The sequence below is a fragment of the Cynocephalus volans genome, chromosome 6 (genome assembly GCF_027409185.1).
Source record: "Cynocephalus volans isolate mCynVol1 chromosome 6, mCynVol1.pri, whole genome shotgun sequence".
NCBI classification, from domain to species: domain Eukaryota; kingdom Metazoa; phylum Chordata; class Mammalia; order Dermoptera; family Cynocephalidae; genus Cynocephalus; species Cynocephalus volans.
In genome coordinates this window covers 99,043,666-99,068,469 of record NC_084465.1, presented here as the reverse complement: position 1 = coordinate 99,068,469, position 24,804 = coordinate 99,043,666, and the positions used below count along the sequence as shown (strand labels likewise).

Below are 24,804 nucleotides of genomic sequence, written 5' to 3'. Positions count from 1 at the left end.
TCCCAAATGGCTAACGATGTTGAACATTTTTTCATGTGCATACTTACTGGCTTCTGAGGTAGCAGCAAAGGAAACAACAGGTATCTACCCTGAGCTGAACACTATTTATTGAAAGGCCATCCTCTTCTCATGTTCTGTAGTGGCTCTTTTATGATAAATCAAGCGTCCGTATGTGTGAGAGTCTGTTTCTAATCACTGTTTGTCTGTACTTGTGTGGATATCCCACTGTCTTAACCATGATAGCTTTGTGAGAGGTATTGAATCCTGTAAAACAAGTCTTTGCACTGTTTTTCTTTAGGACCTTTATAGAAATGGAACCATACCATATGTGATCTTCTGTGTCTGGCTTCTCACTCAGCATAATGTCTCCAAAGTTCATCTGTGTGTGGCATGTGCCAGTGCTTCGGTCCTTATCATGGCTGCTATGAATCTTAGCACACAGCTTTTTGTGTTGATGAACATTTTCATTTCTCTTGGGTATATACCTCAAAGTATGTTGCTGGGCATATGGTGACTCTATGTTGGACACTGTGAGGAACTGTCAGGCTGTTTTGAAAGAGCTAGCTCCTGCTGTCATTTGTCCAGCTGGAAGCACTCTTATTTGGAAGATCCTAGGTGCTTTTTCTCGAGGACACCTACACCACTCTGAACCTCACATCACCTGATGTCATGTCCTCTCAGCCGTGGCCATACCTTTAAGAGCCCTGCTTTCCTGTCCCTGCTCCCACCAACCCAAATGCACCTCCCTCCATGAAAGTCTATAGATAGGGTCTAGTTTCCCTTCTTTTTCCTCTACTAGACGTAAGTTGCCTCATGCTGGTGATACCCAGTCCTTTCACATGTGCGATGTGTTCTCTCTCCTCTCCCCTTTCCAGCAGCTTTGCTCCCTGAGCTGCCTTCCTTGTCCTGCATCTCTAATCTCTCCCCTCTGTTGGATACACAATGTCTCTAGCTCCTTCGCCTGCACCAATGCTCCCTGGCTGCCATGTCACCCCGTTTCTCTGCCGCACTTCATGGCCACACATCTCTCAAGGACTGACCACACCTGCCTCCTCCACTTTCTCACTTCCATGCACACGTCCACCCCTGTCTGGCCTGTGCCCTTCACACTTGGGTGCACCTGCCACTGGCATGGTCACAGGCAGTCATGGCATTGCCAAACCTGGCTCACTTTCCCATTTCTTGACACACTCTTCTGTCTTGGCTTCCCAGAGTCCTGCCCTCTGCCTGTCCTCTGACCCCTCCTGTCCCTCCTGAGACGTCTTTGCTGGCTCCCCTCCCTTACCATGTCTGATGCCGCCCTTCCTCAGGCCTTCATCGTGGGCCCTCTCCCCTCGTGTCGTCCTCACCTCGGGATGAGGTCTCCTGCCCAGACCTCCCCTCTGCTTTTGATGTTGTAGCCGCGTCCTTGACACCCTCACTCGGGTGCATCACAGACATATTCAGTGTAAGGCATCCAGACTGCACTTCTGATTTTGCCTCCAAAGCTTTGCCTCCCCTGGTCTTTCTCATCTCAGTAAACGTGTCTTCATCCATCCACATACTGAAGGCTGAACCCAGGAGGTGTCCTTGTTCCCTTTCCACACATCCTGCTGGCCCCTCGGCCGGGCCACTCTACCTTTGACCTGGATCACAGCAGCAACCTCAGAATGAGGCCCCACTGCTATTCTTGACACCTTGAAGCCATTCGACCTCTACAGCTGAGAGGTTTTTAAAATGAGCAAGCCAGCACTGGGGGATCCTGGGTAGGATGCCAGAATGGAAATCAGACAAAAAAATTGATGAAATTTGAATAAGTTCTATAGTCTAGTCAATAATGATATACCGATGTTAATCTCCTGTTCTGGTTTATTGTACTGTGCTTGACGTGGTACAAGACGACATTCAGATTAGGAGAAGTGGGGTGAGGGGTATAATGGAACTCCTTGGACTATATTTATAGCTTTTCTGTATGTCTAAAGTTAGTTCAAATTAAAAAATTTAAAAAGGTGAAAATGAGGGCTGGCCTGTTAGCTCAGTGGGTTAGAGCATGGCACTGATAACACCAAGGTCTAGGATTCAATCCCCGTACTGGCCAGCTGTCAAAAATAAATAAATTTAAAAAATAAAATTTAAAAATGAAAATGCAAAAAAAAGAAAAAATTGGATGGTGTGCTCCCTTACTTAAAATTCTGCAGAGTCTAGCGTATAACTAGGGTCTAGCATATACTATACACATAGTATATAACTATAACTGGGCCTAGTGTTTAACTCAGACTCCTCTTAGAGGCTCCTGGGGGCCCTGCTCATCTCTCCAGCCTCATGTAATACCACCCTCTCTCCGCTCACTCTGCTTCAGCCCCAGCGTCTTCTTCCAGCCACAAGAACTCACAACAATCTTTTCCATTCTGATCGCTCCGCCCGCATGGTCTTTCCCCTGCCATGATTGTCTCCTTCTCACCGCGAGCCCTCCACCTCAGTGTCATTCCTTCAGAGAGGCCCTTTCCGATGCCCGTGCAAACCGGTCATCTGCTTGCTTGCTGCCGTTCTCCATGGCAGGGACCTTCTGTTTTCTTTATAGCTCTGTAGACAGCTGGCGACTCTCCCTGTGCTGGTTACATGGAGTCAGGGACGATGGGTATGATGCTCACAGCTGTATCACTGGTGTCTAGCCTGGCATCTGGTGGGTACACAGATAGATCCAATAGACAGATAACCTCTTGTTCATTACTATGTGAGTAAGTTGGTCTGTGTGATTCAGTCTCCAGAGAAATTACAAGTACATTCAGTATTTTGTTCTGTCCTTCCTTGATTTTCATGCTATCTACAAATGGACCACTGCTGCGGAGATGTGATTCAGTTCTTTACATATTTGAATGTCCATTGTGCTAGGCCTTCAGCAAGGTGCTGTAGGCACTAAGATTAGTAAGACCGTCAGTGTAAGATATCATTAGGATTTATAGCAGGCCTAACTCCATTCTTGACGTGTTTCAGGAGCTTATTATTTGTTAAAAGAATGAATAAGATAAAAGTTATTAAGAAATTTTCCTCTTTTTAAATTGCTGCAGGTACATGTATACACATATACACATACGTGCATGTACTCATAAATGTATAGGTTATACATACATTTCTATAATAGATACACACATACACAGAATTGTGGAATTTGTAGCCTATAGACTGTCCTCAAGGTGGTTTTCCTGGCAGGGGGAAGGATAGAAAGAGATGTGGCTCTTTGGCCTTGTTTGAAGCATGACGGCTTAGGCGCCTTTGCTCAGTACCTGCCACCTATCCAGGGGCCGCTGGTGAAGGGCTCCTCAGCCGGGTGTTTGGGAAATTTGCTAGAGGTGCTTTCGATGGTCTCAATGATTGAAGTTCATATTGTCCATGGGTTTTATTTCATTTCAAGGAAATGAAAAGAGGAAAGAGGACATTACAAGATCAAAGTGTATTAAATGTAATGCAGAGGAGCTGTTGGGTCTGATGGGGTTGGGGACCAGAAAGTGTTATTATGGATCCACAGGGGAATTTAATGTATTTCCCACAACCTAACAGGAGTGTTATGATGAGCCCCAGATAGGGCAGAATTTGACACTGGAACCTGGCCTTGATCCTGGTGGGCTGCTGCTGGACATTCAGACAGTAGGTTGGCAGAGGGTAGGGGCACCCCGGAGGCACTGGGGTCCTGGAGAAGGCAGGTGGCCAATGTGACCTGAGTTAGATTCTATCTGCCTCACAAATTTGCCCGGGGCTAAATCCTTGGCACAAGGGACAGTCAGTGGTCACCTTTCCTGAAACACCCACTCCCGGCTTGGCTTAGTGAGTTCTTGCCAAATGCTATTAATATTGTGGCCATGTGCCTAGTTAAACATTCATGCCTTGCGGAATCAGAGAGAACTCTCTCCACGACATGGTCATTTGTGTGTTTTAATACACATGTTGCATTTAATAGATGTGAAAGATCAGAGTGCTTGGGTATTTGTTTTACAGGCTGTTTTTAGGAATCACGTGGTATAATTTTGAGTGTAAAAAAAGTGGAAACTATGATATATTTTGTAAATATTCACATTAAAAACATTTTTAGGAATAATATATGTCAGGCAAGATGGAGCTATATACATATAGGCTCTGAATTAGATTTTTGAACCAATTTTTGACTTATTTTAACGTTTTTTGAAAATATTCATGTCTTTCCAAGCTCTCCTGTTTGCATATTCTTAGAGATTAGCATTTTGTTTGGTAGAATATCTATTTCTCTTCCTGCTATTAGTGTATAGGGTGATCCCCTCCTTGTATTTGCTACTGAATGTCATCTATAATAAGAGTTAATCCTGATTGGTTTCACATTTCCTTTTCCTTTTTATCCTACTCATTCTTCTTTTTTTACCACCTCATCTCTATTTCATAAAGATAAGAAAAAGCTTTTCATTCTTAATCCATTCCTTTCCACCAGTAAGGAAGGATGTAGATCTTTGATGTTCAGTATGGTAGCTGCCAGCCACATGTAGCTGTTTAAAATTTAAATTACGATTAAACGATACAAAAATTCAGTTCCTCATTCATACTAGCCACATCCCGAGTGCTCAGTAGCCACATGTGGCTGGTGGCCACTGAACTGGACAGCTGGAGGATGTTTCCATCATCATAGAAAGTTCTGTTGAAAAGTTCAGTAGAGGGGCTGGCTGGTTAGCCCACTTGGTTAGAGAGTGGTGCTGATAACACTAAGGTCAAGGATTTGGATCTCTTTACCGGCCAGCTGCCAAAAAAAATGCAAAAACAAAAAACAAACAATTAATTAAAAAAAAAAAAGTTCAGTAGAAAGCTCTGTTGGACAGCAGGGGTTGTGACTCTTCATCATCCCTCACCCAATCCCTGGCTGTCCCCTGGAAGTCCCTCCTTGGCTCCATCCTCTCACACCCCTCTGAGCCCAGCTCTGTGGCTGAAATATCGGGGCTCTTTTCCTCAGCTGCATTGCTAGGCCCTTGATCCAGCTGGGCAGATATTTACCCCTGACCACAGGTCAGCCTGCCTTGGTTTATTTCCTGGGACCCCCTCCATGTCCTGCCTACAGCAGTGGCAGGCTTATTGTCCCCATGCTGCAGCAGTCATGAGGACTGCCACGCTGGGCTTATAGGATCGTCCCCTTCAACCTAGTTAATTTACAGTTTGAAGAGAGTTCTGTGTCCTTTTATTTTATTACTCTGTTTTGATTTTTTTCCATCTTAACATGATTTTGTGGTCCCTCACCTGGCCCTGCCACCCTCTCCAAGTTTGATTTCTTTAACTTTTTTTTTCCCACAACTTTTCTTTCATCCTTGCTCTTCTCCTGATTTTTTAAAAACTGATCTCCACAAGTTCCATTTCTTCCTTAAATTTATATTTATGATGTATTCTTCCAGTCAGTGGTATTTTTGTGTTAAATATATCTTATATCTTACTCTATTTATCATGTTTCTCATTTTTAACAGAATACTGCATTTATAGTCGGTGTTAATTAGTTTTAATATTTTCAGTTTTTCTTTTTAAAATTGTGGTACATTTATTCACTGGGAAACTTCATAATATTGGAAATAAATGAACAAGAGTCACACATATCAACATGGATGAATCTCAAACATAACACTGAAGGGCCGGCCTGTGGCTCACTTGGGAGAGTGTGGTGCTGACAACACCAAGTCAAGGGTTAAGATCCCCTTACTGGTCATCTTTAAAAAAAAAACAAAAACGTAACACTGAACAAAAAACACAACTTTCAGAAGACTACTTGTAAAATGTCATTTATGTAAATTAAAAAAACATTAATGCTGTATTGTTTAGCATTACATATACATGTAGTGGAAGTCTAAAGAACATGGGGAACTTGAACAGTGCAGGTGACGTTTTATTGCTTAGACTGGTGGGACCAAGAGACTTCAGCATATTCTTCCTTACATGTTTCCGTGTCTAAAATATTTTGTAATAAATTCAAAAATTCATGCTTATTTTAAACATGTGGTAAATAAGAAAAATATTTAATAATATGGAAAATGAATGTTTTCCACAATCCTATTATCCTGTTATATTTTGGTGTGTTTCTGTGTTTTTTAACATAGTCCGTGTTGTTCAGAATAGCACTTTGTTTCTTACCCATGATGTGATGGTCTTTACTGCTCCACATACTCAGCTGTTTTGTCTTGGGCCAGCACCTCTCATGGTCTGGAACCTTCCTTCCTGGGCCTTCTGCGCATTTCCATCTCTTCATTAACACAATGGTTCTTCCAGGGTGTGTAGTGGTCAACTGTCTACTCTAAGACAAGGAAACCCCTGAAGACTCATCCAACCCCTTTGTGGAAATGAGGCCTGTAGACTGCAGCTCCAGGTCACATTTTTGCATAAGCCATATCTCTGTGCATCGATGGCCTGGGGACTCATCATTTGTCCTCTCCTCTGTGCGTGGGTACTCACTACTCTCTGCCTTGGTTTCGGTTTCAGTTTTGATCATGTGTGAGTCTACAACGCAGTTGTGATTTTCCTGAGGCTAAAATGATACTCCCTTGCCATGCCATGGGAGAGCAAATCATCCAGCTCGTGACATCCCCAAGTGGCAGGGTGGCCTTGCTCTTGACTTCTTGTCAAACACACAGCAACACTTTGGAGGTTGTTAAAGACGTCCCACATAAACACAACTCTGACTCTTCTGAAAAAGACTGAAAAAAGAAAAGCTGCCACTAGTGCTGCAGTGAAATTGCAGACATTGGAGATAGCAAAGAAGGAGATGGAGGTTTAGGATTTCTCAGTGAGGTGGTCTGAGCAAGGCTACCACGTGCTCGCCGCACAAGAAAATGCAGCCAGGGAAACTGCTGCCGTCACTGCTGCAGACAGTGTATGAAATACTCATCCAAAGAGAAAACCTCTTGCAAGTTGAAAACTGGATACTTTGCAAAGTGTGGAAATTGATAGCAAGCATGTGCCTGTGCTGGAAGTGGGATTTAGGAGAAAGCCAGAGGCTGGGATAAGCATTTTCACGTAGTAACAGGTGGTGCTAGCGCTGGCATGGCTACTCCACGGAAGGTTAGTCAGGAATGTACATCGTCGTGTCTTTCTCTTTGCATAAGATGGAGTTTTCGAGAGAGGTGGCACCATGGTCTTGGTTGCCTTTCTTCCCAGCACGAGATGCTCAGAGGGGATGTCCAATGCATATAAAACGGCCCACGGGTCAGAAGAAAATGCCTTTGCAAATAAATATACTCCTGGATAAAAAGGAAGCCTCAGTGCTTGGAGCAGTCAGGCCAGCTCCCCTGCTGCTCTTTTGTGGCCTAAGAAGACAGCTTGGGTATCAGCCAGACTGCAGTAGTGAGAGCTGCAAATTTGGTGATTCTTGGTGATATCTTGTGAAGGTCAAAATTTTGTTTTGTTTTGTTTTGTTTGTTTTGTTTAATCTCTCCTAGACTTCTGAACTCTTGCCATTTTGAATTTTTAGTTCTTCAAGGTTATTTAGCCTTATTTCTCAGTTGCATGTTTTTCCATCCTAGCTCTACTACATTATCTGTTTCTAAGCCTTTAGTCTTAATTTTTCTTTCTTTCTTTATTTTTTAACCTGCCATTGCCCACTCCTTTACCTTGAATTCTCAGGGAGAGAGTAGTTCTTCCCGGCTTTATTTTATTTCTTCTCAAATCTCAGAACTGTTCCATCTTGTTGAACTTCATGTAGCTTTATTTCTTTCTTTTTAAAAAACAGCTTTACATGGGCCGGCCCGTGGCTCACTCGGGAGAGTGCGGTGCTGATGACACCAAGGCCCCGGGTTCGGATCCCATATACGGATGGCCGGTTTGCTCACTGGCTGAGCGTGGTGCTGACAACACCAAGTCAAGGGTTAAGATCCCCTTACCGGTCATCTTTAAAAAAAAATAATAAATAAAAATTAAATAAATAAATAAATAAATAAAAGCTTTACTGAGGTATAATTCACAGACTATACAGTTCATCCCTCTCAAGTATCCAATTCAGTGGTTTTTGGTGTATTCATAGAGTTGTAAAACCATCACCACAATCTAATTTTACATTTTCTTCACCCCGAAAACTAACCCTGTACCCATTAGTACTTGCTCCCTATCCCCCCTAAGCCCCTGGCGATCACTAGTCTGCTTTCTGTCTACCGATTTCCCTCTTCTGGACATTTCATGTAAACAGAATCGTGTAGTATGTGGCCTTTTGTGACTGGCTTCTTTTACTGAGCGTCATACAGCTTTATTTCTATTTTCAATATATTCCCTTTTTTTGTTTTTTGGGTTTTTTTTTTTTCAATTACTTAGCTGCCACCTATTCTCAGATTTTAAATTTGGTTTTTTGTTTCTCTTCTTTCTAGAGTCTGTTTTTCACTGTCTGTCACCTCTTAAAAACCTTCACATGAGTTGTTATTTCTTAGTTCTCTAGGGAAAAGAACATGGAGTGTGACCCCTCTTGTGCCCACTGCAGATGTAAGCTGACATTCTCTGTCATGCCGGTGGCATTCGGTGCCATCACTTGGTGGATAACAGTTGATTAGTTGGTAGTCTGTTTCAGTTCTTGACATCTTTCCTCCGAGCTCTCTTATTTCATAGCCTCTCCCGATTATTTAAACTCTGTACGTAACAGTGTTCTGAAATAGTTACTGCAGACTTTTGCTTCCCTTTTGCTGTCCACAGCTCATTGTAAACACGCCTTCTGTCCCTTTTGTACATCCTGTCAGCTCCCAGACTTGAATTCCTGCAGTTCTCCCTTTCCATGGATTTGGGCCATCCCTTACTCATGGTTCACGTCCACTGCCATCCTTCAACTCTCCCATTTAATTTTTTTTTTTTTTTTGGCAGCTGACTGGTACAGGGATTGAATGTTGGACCTTGGTGTCATTGGCACCATGCTCTAATGATGCCAATTAGAGCTAACTGCCAGCCCCTTATTTACTTTTTTATGAGCATTATTTCATGCCTTTCTTCAGTTTACTCCAAGTTACTCCTGAGTATTCCCGGAGACTTTCTCAGGTAAAGCATTGTTGTTCCCTTTTGCATTTCCCTTTTTATGTGTATTAACTCACTTAATCCTCACAACAGTCCTGTGACGTGGCCTTATTATCATGTTGTTGTATTTCTATCTTACACACAAGAGAACTGAGATCGGGCGTTCAAGTACAAGTTTTCATCTGCACTCGGTTTCCACAACCAGGGTGCTGTTTTCCCCTAGCCAGGTCCTAACTCTCAGTAAGTACTGAGTAAATACTCAACTTGTTGGGTGAGTAAATGAATGAATGAGCAGATGAATGAATGAGGTAGTGCCGGGCAGGCTGCTTACAGGTTTGCCAAATGTCATCTTTCTGAGAACTCGTTTCTAGAGCCTTTGTGAAGGCTCGTGATATCCAACCATAGTTGGAGAGGTTTTTAGAGGCGGGAGGTGTGGGTCTCTGGAGCTTGTTACCATGGACTCCCCCATTGTTAGCAATTGAGCAGTTAGTGGTGGAGCACTGAATACCAAATGAAGACGTTAAGGAGGAGACAGTACGCAGTTATGCGGTCACTAAGTGGGTACCTATTCACCTGCGTTTGGCCATGAGGGCAGCACGCTTTCTTATTACTGGTGCACACACGTGTTTTCTTCCAAAACTTTATTTTGTTAGGATGAAATTGTAATCAGGATCAAGTTGAACAGGCACGGTGCCCACCTTTGGTTTCTTTCTCCTTCTTTGGTAAATCTGTCTTGTATTTTATTGTTTGGGACTTCATTTTGTAAAAAGAGGTTAAGTTTTACCAACAGCCACTTGCTGTAGGAATTTAGGATTTATCAACAAATATCAGAACAAATCGGTCCTTCTGATTCCTTGTTTTACATAGGAGTGAAAAAAACAACTCCTTTTGAAAGTTCAGCAAATCGTTGTGATTGTTGTATCTTTATTTCATTCTTTTTTGTTGTTGTTTGTTTCTTTTTAAGGACTTAGACCCGCCTAGAGCACCTTAATGTTAATAGGTGAAAAATGTTTATTTTTTTGTTTCGTTAAAACTTTTGCTCTTCTTAAGCAGAAGCAACAGATAATTATAAAATCTCGTTATCTATAACTTTATAGGCCTTGGTTATTTGGTAGATTGAGTGCTTTTAATCTTTATTTTTCACGTTGACTGAGTATATTTTAGTTTAAATAATTCTCATGCTACTCGGCCATTTCAGACCTACTTGTGAGGAAAAATGCAGTGCAAAGTAAAAAGACATTTTTAAAGTGTTTACGAACCATCCCAAGCCGATCGCCTGTCTCTTGTTTATCATTTTAAATCATTAGTGATGGAAGCTTCCAGGTGTTTGTTATGTTATGCTGTTAACTCCCAGAGTCGTGTCATAAAACATTCTTTCCTTCTTAGTTATTCTTCTCTTTCCATTGATTCTTGGGATTGAGGATATTTCACTCCCAAGCAAGAGCCCCGAAGAACAAGACCACGACAAAAGAGACTGGAATCGTCTTTCTTGTCCAAAATGGACTTTATCACTCACTCCGGTTACACTCATTTCACCAAAACTGATCACCAGTGGGTGTACAGCATGGTATTTGTCCTCAAAGAACTGATGACATACTCAAGAATACTCAAGAACATTAACCACGTTGATCTCCTCATCACACGCAGCCGCAGACAAATGCCTCCATCAATGGGAGCACGTTAGGAAACACCTTCCTCTCTCTGTAGCCTTTGTAAAATCAAGCTGATAAAAGGCATCAGTACTGATGAGGTTTAAAATCAATTACTAGTTTAATAAAAGGGAATGTTATAGTAATAAGTAAAGTGCAGTTTAACCCCCCCCCAAAAAACAAATGAAATCAATTACCAGGAAAGAGTATAAGAAATCTTATTATTCTCCTTCTTACATTGTACTTAACTAAATAAATCATTTAGCTGCCTTAGTTTGACCTTCTGCTCCAAAAGAGCCATTCTAATGAAGTTGGACCCCAGGTCCATGTGTGGAGTTATTCATAAAATCCTTGTCTTCTGTAAACTCTCTTGTCTTAAGACTTTGACTAGGCTTGAACTCAGAAACGCATCCTGATACATTGCTCAGGGTATTTCCTATTGTTGTTAAACTCTGCCTTACTTTAGTATTTTTTTTATTTGTATTTATTTTTTTTTATCATTATATTTATAATTACACAACGTAGTCATATTTTGTGACTCATTACCAATTTCTCGCTAACCCCCCTCCTACTCCCCTTTTCCCACTTCTGGTGGCCTCAGTTTCCTTCTCTCCTTTTGAAAGTTCAACAAATTGTTGCAATTGTTGTATCTTTATTCCATTCTTTGTTGTTGTTTCTTTGTTTTTAGCTCCCACTTATGTATGAGGACATGCGATATTTCTCTTTCTGTGCCTGGCTTGTTTCACTAAACATAATTTTCTCTAAGTACATCCATGTTGCTGTGAATGGCAGAATTTCATTCCTTTTTCATGGCAGAGTAGTATTCCACTGTGTACGTATACCACATTTTCCTTATCCAGTCATCTTCAGTGGACATTCAGGTTTCACTTTAAACTTAGCTTTCTGTATTGAAGCATACATAAAAAGATACTTAACTGATTTACTGATTTTGCTTGCTATGGATGCATAGGTACATTTGACCTTTGTAGCACTAGCAGTAGTTATCACACAAGTTGGGAATCCATAGCTCCCTAAAGAAAAATCCAAGTTAGAAACAAGTTTGGAGCAATTATTGATTTAACAGTTCCACAAATGCTTTGGTATATAGAAGAAGCATGAAAAGTAGGTCAGACACCCACATTGATGACAACACTCACGTGGCTGAGTCTGACTGTGTGCTGGGTACTTCTGGGAATGCCGTGTGTGCGCATGCATGTGTTCATCTGTGTGTGTGGGTGTGTGTGTGTGTGTGTGTGTGTGAACACTGAGGCCTCACGTGAGTCCTGCAGGGCAAGTCCTACTCTTTTCCTTACCTTGCATGGGTGAGAATCGAGGTGCCAAGATACCAAGCAGCTTATTTAGGTTACACAGTTAGGTGGTGGAGCCAGAGCCTGTCTCTGAGAGCTCCTCCCCAGAAGCCATGCCCTTGCTCACCACTTTCAATCAACTATAACAGAAACATTGCCTGTTGCCACCAGATTCAGGGGAGCAGGTTCCTTGTTTCCACCATTGTTTCCTGACTTTCATGCCCCCAATACCCCCACACACACCCCCACACACACATTGTGACTGTGGCTGGCATTTGCACCAGCTCCCTGGCCTGTCCCAAGCCTTGTTCCTGCTCATTGCTCTTTCTCCCTACTCCGGCTTCCCCCCCCCCCCAGAAAGAAGACCCCTGGCGATCGCCCAGGCAGTGCCCTGCACGGACTCACTTCTGGCCAGTCTCCCACATGCATCCCACGTTCCAGCCACACTAAGCTCAGCGCCACCTCACAGCTATGCCTGCCCAGGCCTCCCTTTTTGGAGGCCTTTCACAGACTGTTCTAGTAACACCGCCAGCTGGTGACAGCCGCCCCAGCCCTTGGACCTGTTTGCTGTCCCCGGGCTGACCTTGCTTCATCTTTTGGTTCTCGGCTTGGAGGGTGCTTTATCCAGCAAGGCTCTGTCTTATTCCATTTGTGGTGCTAGAACTGAACGCCACAGACTGGGGAATTTGTAAAGACCAGAATTTGTTTTTCACAATTCTAGAGGCTGGGAAGTCCAAGGTCAAGGTGCCAGCAGGTTTGGTCATCTGGTGAGGGCTGCAGCCTCTGGAAAGGAGGGACACCTGTCTTCTTGTGGTGGAAGAGGGAGCGACAGAACCAATCCCCTCATTCCAGAGCCTTTATAAGGGCACTAATCCCATTCCCAAGGGAGGAGCCCTCACAGCCTAGACACCTCCTAAAGGCCTCGCCTCTTAATACTGTCATGATGGCAACACCTGAATTTCAGAGGGGGCACATTCAAACTGCAGTACCTTCCTTCCTAGTCTCCTGTGCTCCCTGGAGCTCCCCATGCCTCCTCGTCCTGGGACTTGGCGCACCTGGCTGTAGTGACACCTGCCTGTTGTCTGCTCCCCTCAGCAGGTGATGGCTTCACACAGGTCACCATCGTGGCTGACACGTTCTCTCTCATCCTCCCTGCACCCCTCACAGTGTAGGCTAAACAGGAAGTGCTTAATGAATGTTTGATGAGTGAACTGTGACTCAGCAATCCCAGTTCAGAATAGCAACCACAAACCTCAGGGACTCGTGCAACGTGGCACACCTGGGGCTGGGGACTGAAGAGGCAAGCAGCTGCCATCCTGCTCCCTGAGGAGGGCTGGGCTCAATGGTGTGAATGTGCTGGCCACCCTCTTAGACCTTCTCCCTGCTTTAGATCTCACACACCTCCAGGAAAGGCCATCTTCCTTTCTTTTGCAGTTTTGGAGCTGCATGGGGAGCAGATGAATGGTTACCTTGGGTGATGACCCTTCCTGGATGTGAGAGGTGGCCCATTTTGAGCTCCCAGGGCAGCCCTCGTTTATGGGGAGCAGCATCCTTGGGGAGGGGTGCCCCATGCTGCTGGCATCTCATGGGATCGTCATTCTGTGGTCAGGGCCAGCTTCAGATAAAGGATTATTGATGAAGTGGTCCCTAGGTTATTTGATTAATTAATGTTAAAGTACTTATTAAATATGTACCAACTACAAGAAACTGTCCTGGAAACAGTGGTGTAGACACATCACCTCTTGACTGACTCTTCCCATGATACCCCCTCCAATGACTTTTCATTGTAACCTGCTAGAACGTAAGCTCTGCATGGTGGGGACCCAGTTTCGTTCTGGATTTTATCCTGAGTGTGTGGCATACACCAGGCCTGAAATAAACATTTATTGAATAAAGAGCACATCACTCCCTCCAATACATTTGCTGTCTGGCTAAATTCCAATAAAGAATCTAAATATGTAAATAGGGTACATTTAAATATGTGAAAAAGGATTCACATATGTAAATAAAGTTTGCTCCTTTTTCAAAAATTCCTTGAGTTCTTCCTGGAAAACCTGCTCCTTCTTACTTTCCCAACAGATAGTTCTAAATACCTGGAGCAGGGAGCTCCCTACCTGTTGTAGCTACCTAACGGTGTCACATGTATTAGTGTGTCTTTTTCAGCCTTCAGTGAGAATTGTAAAAACGTAGGTTAACTGCCCATTTGACCAACCGTTTTTTCCAATGGGGATTGTCTGAGAGAATAAAACATATGTAGACCTCAGCCTGACAGAAGCAGAATGTTGCTGGGGTGCATGTTTGGATCCAGCAGAAAGTAGATCCTTGACAAAGCAGAATCAAGGGAGGTTTTAATCAGCCCTGTTGGTACGAGCGAGGGTCTCACAGCTCATGGCAGCTTTGCCGTCTCTGACGCAGGTAAGGTGGTCGGTGCTCTAGGTTGCTCCGACAGCTAGAATAAATGACTGGTATAAATGTCAGGGACTGGTATTCACAGATTGAAATAAACCCTGGCAGTGCCCAGAGTCGACCTTCAAGCTTCAGTGCTGCCTCCATGAAGAGGTCAGGTGACCCTTTCATGGAGGAACTTTTAATGCTTATTTTAGCCCCCAAAGGTACAACGAACACACAGCCATTAGCTAGAGAAAATGCAGCGTGAGTCAGAGGTGTGTCTTGCAGGCAGATGTCTCCCTGAGGCTGCGCCTCACTGAGAAGATAGTGGAGTTGGTCATAAAATGTGACACATTCACGTTTTCACTTTACTCTCAACTTTTCAGGACCGTGTCCCCGTAGAGAGCAAGACCGAGCTGTATTTCAAGAAATGGTGGTTTCCTTCTGTGCTGATTGTAATTTTTATCCATCATAGGTTTGAAGACATACCTGATATCGGGTCAGAGAGCCAAGGAGTCTCCCTGCAGCTGTGCAGAGGCCTTGCTTTCTGGCTTCGAGGCCATTGACGGCTCACGGGTGTCCTCAGGCCCTAGGGGACAGGGGACAGCATCAGCAGGGAGCGTCAGTGACTTGGCGCAGACTGTCAAAACCTTTGATAACCTTAAGGTTAGTTTTTTTTTTTTTTCCCTACTTCTAAAACTTTATATTAACTCTGCAGTAGAACATGTGCAGTAAATGGCCTTTAGGTCTGTGATGAGTGACTTGGAATGCCCTTTGATTTGGTTTTCATGATTTTTAAATTTAGTATAAAGCTAGCAGCATTTTGCATTTTTAATATCCTTGCTTTTTGACATACTACGCATCTCCATTTCACTTCTGTATTGCAAGAAGATGCTTCTCACTGTAGTTATTATTTTCTTTTTCTGTAACCTATGGTGTCTTTTGGGATTTCTATAAGCTAAAGATAAATGACAGTGAAGGAGATTCTCCTTGCATCTTGCTTGAAGAGCTAGTTTGTATCTTATTTCAGAGACCACTTTCTCAAATATTTCTGAATCTCTTGAAATCCACTATTCATGATTATTTTAAATTTTGTTGGTGTGGGTGAATCTTGTAACATAGCTTGCTGAAAGACTACAGGTTGCCAAGAACATTATGGTATTCACTTATTGGAACAGAGACCTCCTGCCAGCAGTCTAGAAGTGCCCATTTCTGGATTAACATTATGTCGTAATAAACTACCAAGGAATTAATATGATCGACCTGGGCATATGAAGTCATTCAAGTTTATGGACTGTTCCTCAGATTTCACATGTGATTTAGTTCCCCCACTTGTACCTTCTGTTTATTTTTACTGTTTAAATTATTTCCATTTTTAAAAAGAGAGAGTTATAGCAGTTCTGCCTTACTGTTTTGTGCTCTCAGATAACAAAATGATGTATTAATCAGGATGATGGCCTATTTTATGGCTTTACTCCAATGTGTTCCAACGTATCCACATTCATTAACAGATGTGAAAGCTCGCTATTGGCATTTAAGCTTACCAGGGTTCGTAATGTGGCCATCAGCGGGCATATCCAGATCATTTTACTATGTCGGAATCCATAGTGCCTATCATCCAGTTGCTTTTTGTAAGTATTGTCTTTAGGTTTATTGACAGCTGTCATATATCATTTTCATTGTGCATTTTGTTAGTTTCATGTAGGATTTCTCAACCTTGGCATTATTGACATTTGGACCAGATAATCCTGTGTTGTGGGGGCTGTCTAGTGCATTGTCAGCTGGTTAGCAGCATCCCTATTTACTAGATATCAGTAACACCCCCTCCCCCTAGTTGTGCCAATCAAAAATGTCTTCAGACGTTGCCACGGGGTGGGGGTTGGGGGGGGTGCGGGGCAGAATCTCCCCTGAATGAGAACCACCAGGCTTGTGGTGTCAGACCCTCTGTTTCCCCAACTGTGTCTGGCACATGCGTACCAGTTAACATAGTTGAGCTTCACTGCGTGCCTGCAAACTTTAGAGACAGCTCCTTGCTTGGGCTGGTGTTTTGCAGCATTAGGAAGAGTAGCTCTCGGCTCGCAGACTGCTACTACACATGGGCAGAGAAGAATTGGTGTGGGCGAGGTATTAAAAAACGTCGCTTTCAATATGGTTTTATTACTCGGGGAGAAATCGTCCTGCAGGCTTCACACTGAGCTGTATTTAAGCAGAGAATAGAGCTCAAAGCCAAAAATAACTGATTTGTTGTGCTTGTGTGCTATTTTAGATTATGTATATGTTTCTGGCTGGTAAGGGATGCAGTTGCTGAGTTTACCATATAACATACTTGCAATTTTAGTAACAGACTCTGTGCTAAATTGCCTTAAGAAGGTTTTCTCTCAAACCAAAAGAACATTTCTTATTCTAGTTATATATTTACTTTGATCTGGATGGTCAAAAACTGTTGAGCATATACTATTGCCATGTATAGACTCTACAAGTAATAAATGAAAAGGTTCTGAAAACCCTGTGATCTATTAGGTTGGCTATGTTTATCGAAAGGAATTTGAGTCAAAAAAAAAAAGATTTTAGTGCCCCTTCCAGGAGGGAATGATCACGAAGTTGGATCACAAAGTATGATTTCTGGTACATTTTGATGGTTTGGGGAGGACACTAGGATATCTGAGACGAGGCCTGTCCCAGAAAGTTAGAATCATTTGGATTCCACAATTGGAGTGGAAAGAGCAGGAAGAGATGGAAGACCTGGTCTCCACCAGGCTTTGCCATCGTCAGGAGCCCTCCTTGGTATCTGTGAGTGAAGTGTTATGAACCAAAATGCTAAACTTGAAAAGCAGAAAACTGAGATCTGCTTTAAAAATTATATAGATTATAATCTGACATGTACTCTTAGTCTCACACAAGAGTTTTCAAACAATAGAAATGTGAAACGCCTGTTGCTTGCTCCTACAGTCTTTGGGTGGGTTTATTTTACAAACTTCTCAGTGCCCCACACATACGTCGTTGGCCCATCCTCTTAGTAACATTATCTGCACTGGGGTTAGCTTTTCTAAGAAAACAAGCTGGAATCGCCGACTGCTTCCTCCTGATCCTTTAGCAGGGTCTGTCGACTCTTCTGTCAACGGGCTGCTCTTCCTCTGTCACTGCGGCCACCTCATTCAGCGGGAGTCTGTTCTCGTGTGGGTTTCTGTCACCGCCCCACAGTCCGTCCTCCCTGCCTAGCTGATGAGGCCTGGAGAAAGGCAGTGTCTCTCAAAGTATGTTTCCTCAGGTGGTAGAAATAGGTGTCAAGTACGAGAAAAGACTCTGTCGTCAAGTAAATTTGGGAAATTCTGGATTAAACAACACAGAAAGGGTTTCTTTACTGTAGGACTTCCCAGAGCCTTTAATATGCTAATTGGCACTGCCAGGTCTCCAAAGGGAGCCGTGGTAGGCAGCATCTGCAGGCCTCTTTGAGCAGATGTCTGCTTTCAAGCTACACCTTACAGGGTGAGTGCTGTGGGTTATATCTTTTGGGGGTATGCTGGTGGAGGGGAAACTTTCATGCCAAGGACCAAGAAATTAGAGAAACAGTGTTCAGTAAATATCCATCAAGTGAGTGACCACATGTCTTGCTCCTGCTGTTCCTCTTGCCCGCTATACTCATCGCTCTCCTCCCTCCAAACCTATCTTTACACATCACTGTTTGGCTTCATGACCATTTCCTGTGCCTCCTCTTGCTGATACCGCTGTCTCCTAAATCTTAGTCCCACCACTTGGCTATAACATACACGATCTCAATCTCTGTTTCCTTCTGTGGGCACTTTGGATGCAGAGACCACGTGTGAAATAATTGACATTTCCAAATGAGCAGCACGGTGCCTGACATGTAGTAGATAATTTCAACTTCTTTTTAGCTGAAGTTTTTAATTCTTTAATGACACACAGAGAGATAGACTCTGCAGAGCCAGATTAAGAAGGACCAAATTCGGGCCGGCCCGTGGCTCACTCGGTAGAGCGCGGTGCTGATAACACCAAGGCCCCGGGTTCGGATCCCATATACTGATGGCCGGTTCGCTCACTGGCTGAGTGTGGTGCTGACAACACCAAGTCAAGGGTTAAGATCCCCTTACCGGTCATCTTTTAAAAAAAAAAAAAAAAAGAAGGACCAAATTCAGAAGCCTGGGCAGAACTATTTAGAACCAAGATAATGTCCATGAAAGATTTATTTTCCACCCCTAGTGTATGCGTACTGTATGTCTTTAAGTTATCTCCCAATTCATAGCTGGAAAATTCTTACCTAATACATCATAAAATGATCTGAGTACTTTCAATGACCTACCGGGAAATGGTTCTGATGTCAAAGGTCAGGGGTTTTGGCTCTGAGTTCACAGGTCAAAGGGAACCCTCTCCACATCCAAGTCTTGGCTTCTTGAAGTGACCAGCAGTGAGTATCTCATTATGAGGGCCCTGGCATTGCCGATGGGGGCTGGAGCGGCAGATACCGCCAGAACCATGGTGCTCTGCTCTCTGAGCCTGAGCGTGCAGAGACTCTAGAGTTTAGGGTGAGGGTATGAGTCAAGAAAGAGGCCAAGGAATGAGCCGTTAGGGATGAGGACTCCACACACCAGCTTCACAGAAGGCAGCTTGGGTGCTGTGGAAAGGACCACGACTTAAAATGGAAGATCCTTCTCAGAGCCTTGGCTTTGGAACTGTGAAGATGTCACTTCGTTTCTCTAAGTGTTCCTCAGTGGGGGCTGTGAGGAGGAGAAAATCTCAGCATTGTTTGAAGATTAACCGAAGTGATGCTTGTGAGTGCTGGATCTGGGGTAGAGGCTCAGTCCGCACTGGGCCATGTGTTCGTTCCACCCACGCAGAGCTGTGGACTTTGACTGTGGGAGGAGTCGATAGGGACCAGGAGGAGGCAGACACGCTGGGCGGATTTGCCCTCCAGAAGTCACTGGCTCTTGGGAAGGTCTCAGCTTGGCCATTTGTGCTGATTTGAGGGAGATTCTTCCAATTACTGCAATTGATCATTGCTGTAGGGTACGGGTGCTCTCTAATGTGAGCAAGTCACAAACATGACATAGGATTGTGGGTACCTGTGCCTGTTTTCTGTGACATCAGCTCTGTAGCAGAGGTTAGGTGCCCATTTATGGTGAGCACTGTAAGTGCTGGACAGATCGAGAATCCATATGTCAGTAAAATTAGCTTCTCTAACTTCTTTGTGAAGAACAAGGAAGATGAAAAAGAAAGATTGGATGGGTGTTTTTTTAATCCCGTTCATTTAATCCCATCAGTGAACCATTTGAGCTGGAAAAGCACCTTGATTCGTCTCTGAAGGACCTCACTGAGAACGCACCTGCATGGCAGGTCTTTGTGATTGACCCTCGTCAGTTATCCACGTGTTTATAGTCAGGAATGAAGCTGATGGGGTGGATTTGCCCTCAGGGGGATGACTCGGAGAAGACCTGTCCTGTTTTTAGGGGTTTGTACCTCCCCTTTGAGGCCACAGACCCTGGGAACCATCCTTTTATGACAGTTGCCATGACTTCTTTAGTGATACTAAATAAATGACCCCTTCTTCTACCCTTGTTATCTGTATGTAAAATCATTATGAATAGTTCATTTGGCTCAGTTGGAGGAAGTGGATGGCCTTTTAGTTCATTATTGAAAAGATAATAGGTTTATATTTTATACACACACACACATATGTATAAAATTTAGAAATTAAATAAATATTTATCATAAACTGTAGTCTGAATTGTTGGTGGTGATGGTTGCACAATCCTGTGAATATAATAAAAATACATTGAATTATACATTTTAAATGGGTGAATTGTGTGGTGTGTGAATTATATCTTGATAGAACTGTTAGAAAAATAAATAAGCAGATCTAGCTGGTTAGCTGAATTGGTTAGAGTGTGATGCTGATAACTACAACGTCTAGGGTTCAATCCCTGTACAGGCCAGCTGCCAAAAACATTTTTTTAAAATAAATAAGCAGTAGTCTCACTATTAGCTCTGAAAGGTGGATGTAAAGGAAGTTTATTTTAAAAGGACTTTTCAAGTTTTATCTATAGTTTTAGTCATGTGTGTATTTCCTTCAAAGAACAGCTCTTCCTTACAGAGGAATTCCAGGTAATAGAAGTAGGAGGAATGAGAGGAGTGGAAAATCACCAGTAGGACACTATAGTCATCAGTGCTGCAGGCAAGATCCATCCAGGAATTCTGAAATCAGTGTGTAAAAGTTTTTTTTTTTTTTTTTTTTTTTTTTTTTTTTTTTTAAAAAAGATGACCGGTAAGGGGATCTTAACCCTTGACTTGGTATTGTCAGCACCAAACTCTCCCAAGTGAGCCATGGGCCGGCCCCTAAGTGGGTAAAAGTTTTAGGAGAAACAGGATATTTGCACAGCCTCAAAGCATCTCTCCCTCACATATTTATTAACTAAACGGGGAAGAATAGTAACTTTGCTATGGACAAGCATGGCAGACCCCACCTGTATCTGCTCAAGGTGAGCATCACCACTAATAAGACATAGCGATGTCGTGGACCCCTGCTGTGTGGTACTGAGAAGGGCATATTTCCAATGCGACATCTTCTTCCAAGTCCCAAAGCTCCATCTGCTTGTGAGAAAGCATCAGACAGATCCCCATCCAAGGACATTCTACAAAACTCCTGACCAGGACACTTGAAAAGTGTCAAGGTCATGAAAGACAAGCAAAGACTGTGGAACTGCCGCAGACTGGAGGGGATCAAGGAGACATGAGAACTAAATGCAGCGTGGGATCCTGGATGAGATCTGGGAACAGAAAAGCGGCATTAGGGGGAAACTGGGACATCTGCATAAAATCTGTAGTTTAGTTAATAGAGTTGTGCTGGTGTTAATTTTTCAGTTCTGATAAGTGTACTGTGGTCACACATGGTGGAGGATGTATGCAAACTTTACTGTCTTTCCCACTCTCTGTAAGTCTAAAGTTATTCCAGAAACTGTTTATATGGACTGAAATGGGAGCTATGTCCAGCGTCTTGTAACTGGCATCATCAGGAGGTGAATGAACACCTAAATGAAACTTCCCCAAATACCAAATGCTTTCTTATTGTGACTCTCTGATGGGATATTTCCACAATCTTCTTCTAGTCTGCTGGATATAATTTAACCTGCTCTTCACTCAGATGATCATTACCAGCCTTGGTTATTAAGTAAGCCCAGTGGTTGTGAGGGATCAAATGGGAAGTCCAGGGTTCTTTGCTTCTATACTATGTGGCTTTGAGATCTCAGGTCTGAGTTTTACAGGTATTCATCTGCTTGTTTGTTTGTTGTTTTGCCTCCAGTATTTGTAGGCTGTCTGCTTTCTGTTCTTACAGCATCTGGGATGCCTTTCTTTTTCTGTGATAACTACTGATTCTGTTTTCCTCTAATAATCTGCTTCTATTTTCCTCTAGTATTTTGTTAGCAGAAGTCACTCATTTTGAAGTGTTCATGCCTGTACCTAATCCATTAGCTTAAACAGCAAGGCCCTGGCCCACCCATGGATGTGGTTAGCCTGGTGACTTCTGCCCCCTGTCATAAGCAGTCCTTGTTCCCTTGGAAATGCTGCATGCGCAGTGGTTATGGTCGAGGACTCTGCTGCCTGCGCATGAACTCCCCTCTACCATTTTCCAGCTGTGTGACTCTGGGCTAGTCCTCTTCTCTGCCTCAGTTTCCTCATATGTAAAATGGGACTAATCATAGTACCTGCATCATTTGTGCTATGAGGAGTAAATAAATTGATACACGCAAAGAGCTTAGGGTGTCATCTTAGTAAGTCATTTTTGTTATTATTGTTCTTGCAATGTCATTACGATTCTGGCCCTCCGTGTTCAACCTGAGTTTCGAGTTTGGGAGCAGAGGCTGCTGCTTCTAGTAATACGACATCTTGCTAAATATTCATTTCAGCAGACTAAACAAGCAAAGCCAGGACTTTGCTGATGTTATTTCCTCCTCATTTCTTAGAAAAGAGGTTTCCCTGCTCCCTCCCTTGACAGTTATGAAAAGGGACAGCTGTTGGCTTAGAAGTGACTTATCTTGTGATGAGAAGTACCCTTGAAGAAAAAACTATTTCATAGCTCTGTGCCATGCATTTTGACCGGAATGTAGGATACATGTATTGAGATGCGTTAGAAACAATGCAAATGTGGCTGCTGTGTTAGAGAAATAGTTTGTCTTCTCGCCAAAGCCCACAGGGGGGAGGAGCAGACATAATCTGGGGAAATGCAGACTGCTCTTAGGACGTCTCCACAGGATCTCAGATTACTGAGGCAACAGCCAGTGAACCCCTTGGCTCGTGGAGAATGCCGTTGGGAGGACCGTGAAAGTGGTGTTGAAGCTTCCCTTGGTGCTGATGTGCCAACAGTGCCATTGGAAGGAGTCACAGCCTTGTAGGTCACTTCAGGAAAACGAGGCCCAGGAAATCAGAGTGCCGGGTTATTCCTGGGTCCTTCTGTGGCAGGCAAGGCCAGCTCGGTGTCACATGGTGTTCTGTGGCCAGGAGCCTTAGAGGCTGACAACCCCCATTGTGAGCCTTTGTGTCCACAGAGTGGTCGTTTCTGCCTCACATGCTATTATGAGGATTAACTGAGATCAAAACATGAGACTGCAAGCTGTGTGGACCAGGACCTGACTGTTGTTCACTGGCAGGTCCTTAGCATGGAGGCAGTTCTAAATCATAGCAGCTGCTGTCTTTAGGACGATGATTTTTATCTAACGTGCCTGCCAGTGTAGCTCCCCTGTGAGCTTGCTGCTTAGGCATGCCTCCCCAGGTTGCCTTGGGACACCCCCCCATACACACACCCATGGTTCCTGATGTCTGAAATGCTCTTCCCACAGAGGGCTTCTCAGCAAGGGTGGAGATGCCTGCAGCAGTGCAGGGGGACACAGGTGTCTAGTGGGTTAGGGAACATCTCACAGGGTTATCAGTGCTTGGCAAAAACCAGGTTGTAAAATATTTAATACAGATTAAAATTAAGCTGGCAGGGCTAGCTGGTTATCTCAGCTGATTAGAGCACAGTGTTATGACACCAAGATCAAGGGTTCAGATCTTTGTACTGGCCAGCCGCCAAAAGAATAAAATGAATTTAAGCTGGCGAATACTTAAAGGAAAATTGCTGTGGGGGGTGGGGAGAGGGAAACAAACACCTCCTGTTGCATGGTGGATCCCTTCTGGTACAGAAGGGGCCTCTAACTACAGATCAGAAGGGAATGTTGAGATATAAGAATGTCTCTGTCAGGGTTGACAGACTTCTCTAAGATTTTTTTTTTTTCATTTGTTTTAAAGTTTTAGCCAAGCAAATTTCCTCCCCAAAAGGAAAGTAAGCTGAGGAACAAATAGAATGAAAAAGAGCCCAACTTTCAAAGCGCAGTGAGGCTGCCAGACCTGGGTGATGCAGGTTCCTGCCCGGGGCAGCCCTGCCCAGGAGGGCCTGAGGTCCACAGCTGCTTCTCCTGCTATACCCATGTGCTTCCCATGTCCCCACTCCCTGGACAAAGTTGCTGTGGGAGTGCAGAGTGGACAGGGAACATGGTTCAGGCCATTAGGGTCCTGACCATGGCCTCCCCAGCTTGCCATGTGACCCAGACAAGCCCCTAACCTGCCCGAGCACAGCCCCTTAGATCATCAAGGAGCATGTCAGCTCTAACAGCAAAAGCCTGTGCCTCAACTCCTGAGTTTCTTTTGTGGGCAGCTCTATAAGACCCCACCCCTCCATTAGGACATTTTATCACAACAGGGTCCAGGCCACGTAGTCTCTGTTTGTCACAGGGATTGCCCACCTGTGAGTACCACTTCCCCAGCCTCTCCGGACCACTCCCAGTCTCCACTGACCTTCCAGCTCCTTTGCAGCCGAGACCTCCAGAGAGAAGGTGCAGTATCTGAGGTCGTGTGGCCTCGACTCTTACCTAAGGCAGCCTGTGTGGAGCATGCAGGGCCCCCCAACTGTCTTCAGTGTGTCTTCTGGGCCCAGTAGGTCTGATTGTCAGTTTTGCATATTTGGGGCTCTAAATGCACAGAATCTGCGTTAAAGACAGTGTGCCATGGGCATTACCTAAGGAGCAGATGGCCTCCTCTTGAAATATGTCAGGTGGACTTGAGGAGAGAAAAATGCTTACAAACCGATGCCCAGAGATACCTTTAGAGCGCATGGCTACAGAAGAGCAGCTTCCAAGGACGACTGTCCTGTCTGTGATCAGGGACATTAGATCACCAGATGAACTATTTAATAACCAGAGAGAATAGCTAACAAAAGTTTTAATACTAAGTGCCAACACTTACTGAGCACTCACTAACACTTCAGGCTTTGTGCTGAGCCAGCACTTCCACCCATCCCGCCCTTCACCCTTGGCAGACATTACCAGTCAGTCAGTTCTCCTCCACACGGGACCAGGATGAAGCTCATAGTCCTTCCCATTTCAGCATTCTGGGAAGTTGGAATACATGATTAGAGTTGGTGCCCCAAGTAGAGCCGATTTAAAATACCTCTGACATCC

At 43.9% G+C, this 24,804-nt stretch overlaps 1 protein-coding gene across 3 annotated transcripts in view; it reads left to right on the top strand.

The window, feature by feature from the left end:
* The window catches only part of ADCY9 (adenylate cyclase 9), a 125,862-nt gene that overhangs the window by 66,770 nt on the left and 34,288 nt on the right, over positions 1-24,804 (top strand). For all 3 annotated transcript variants that reach the window (XM_063098753.1, XM_063098754.1, XM_063098752.1), the window contains exon 3: positions 14,778-14,968. In XM_063098753.1, the coding sequence (XP_062954823.1) occupies positions 14,778-14,968 (191 nt within the window). The remainder of the gene's footprint in view (positions 1-14,777; positions 14,969-24,804) is intronic.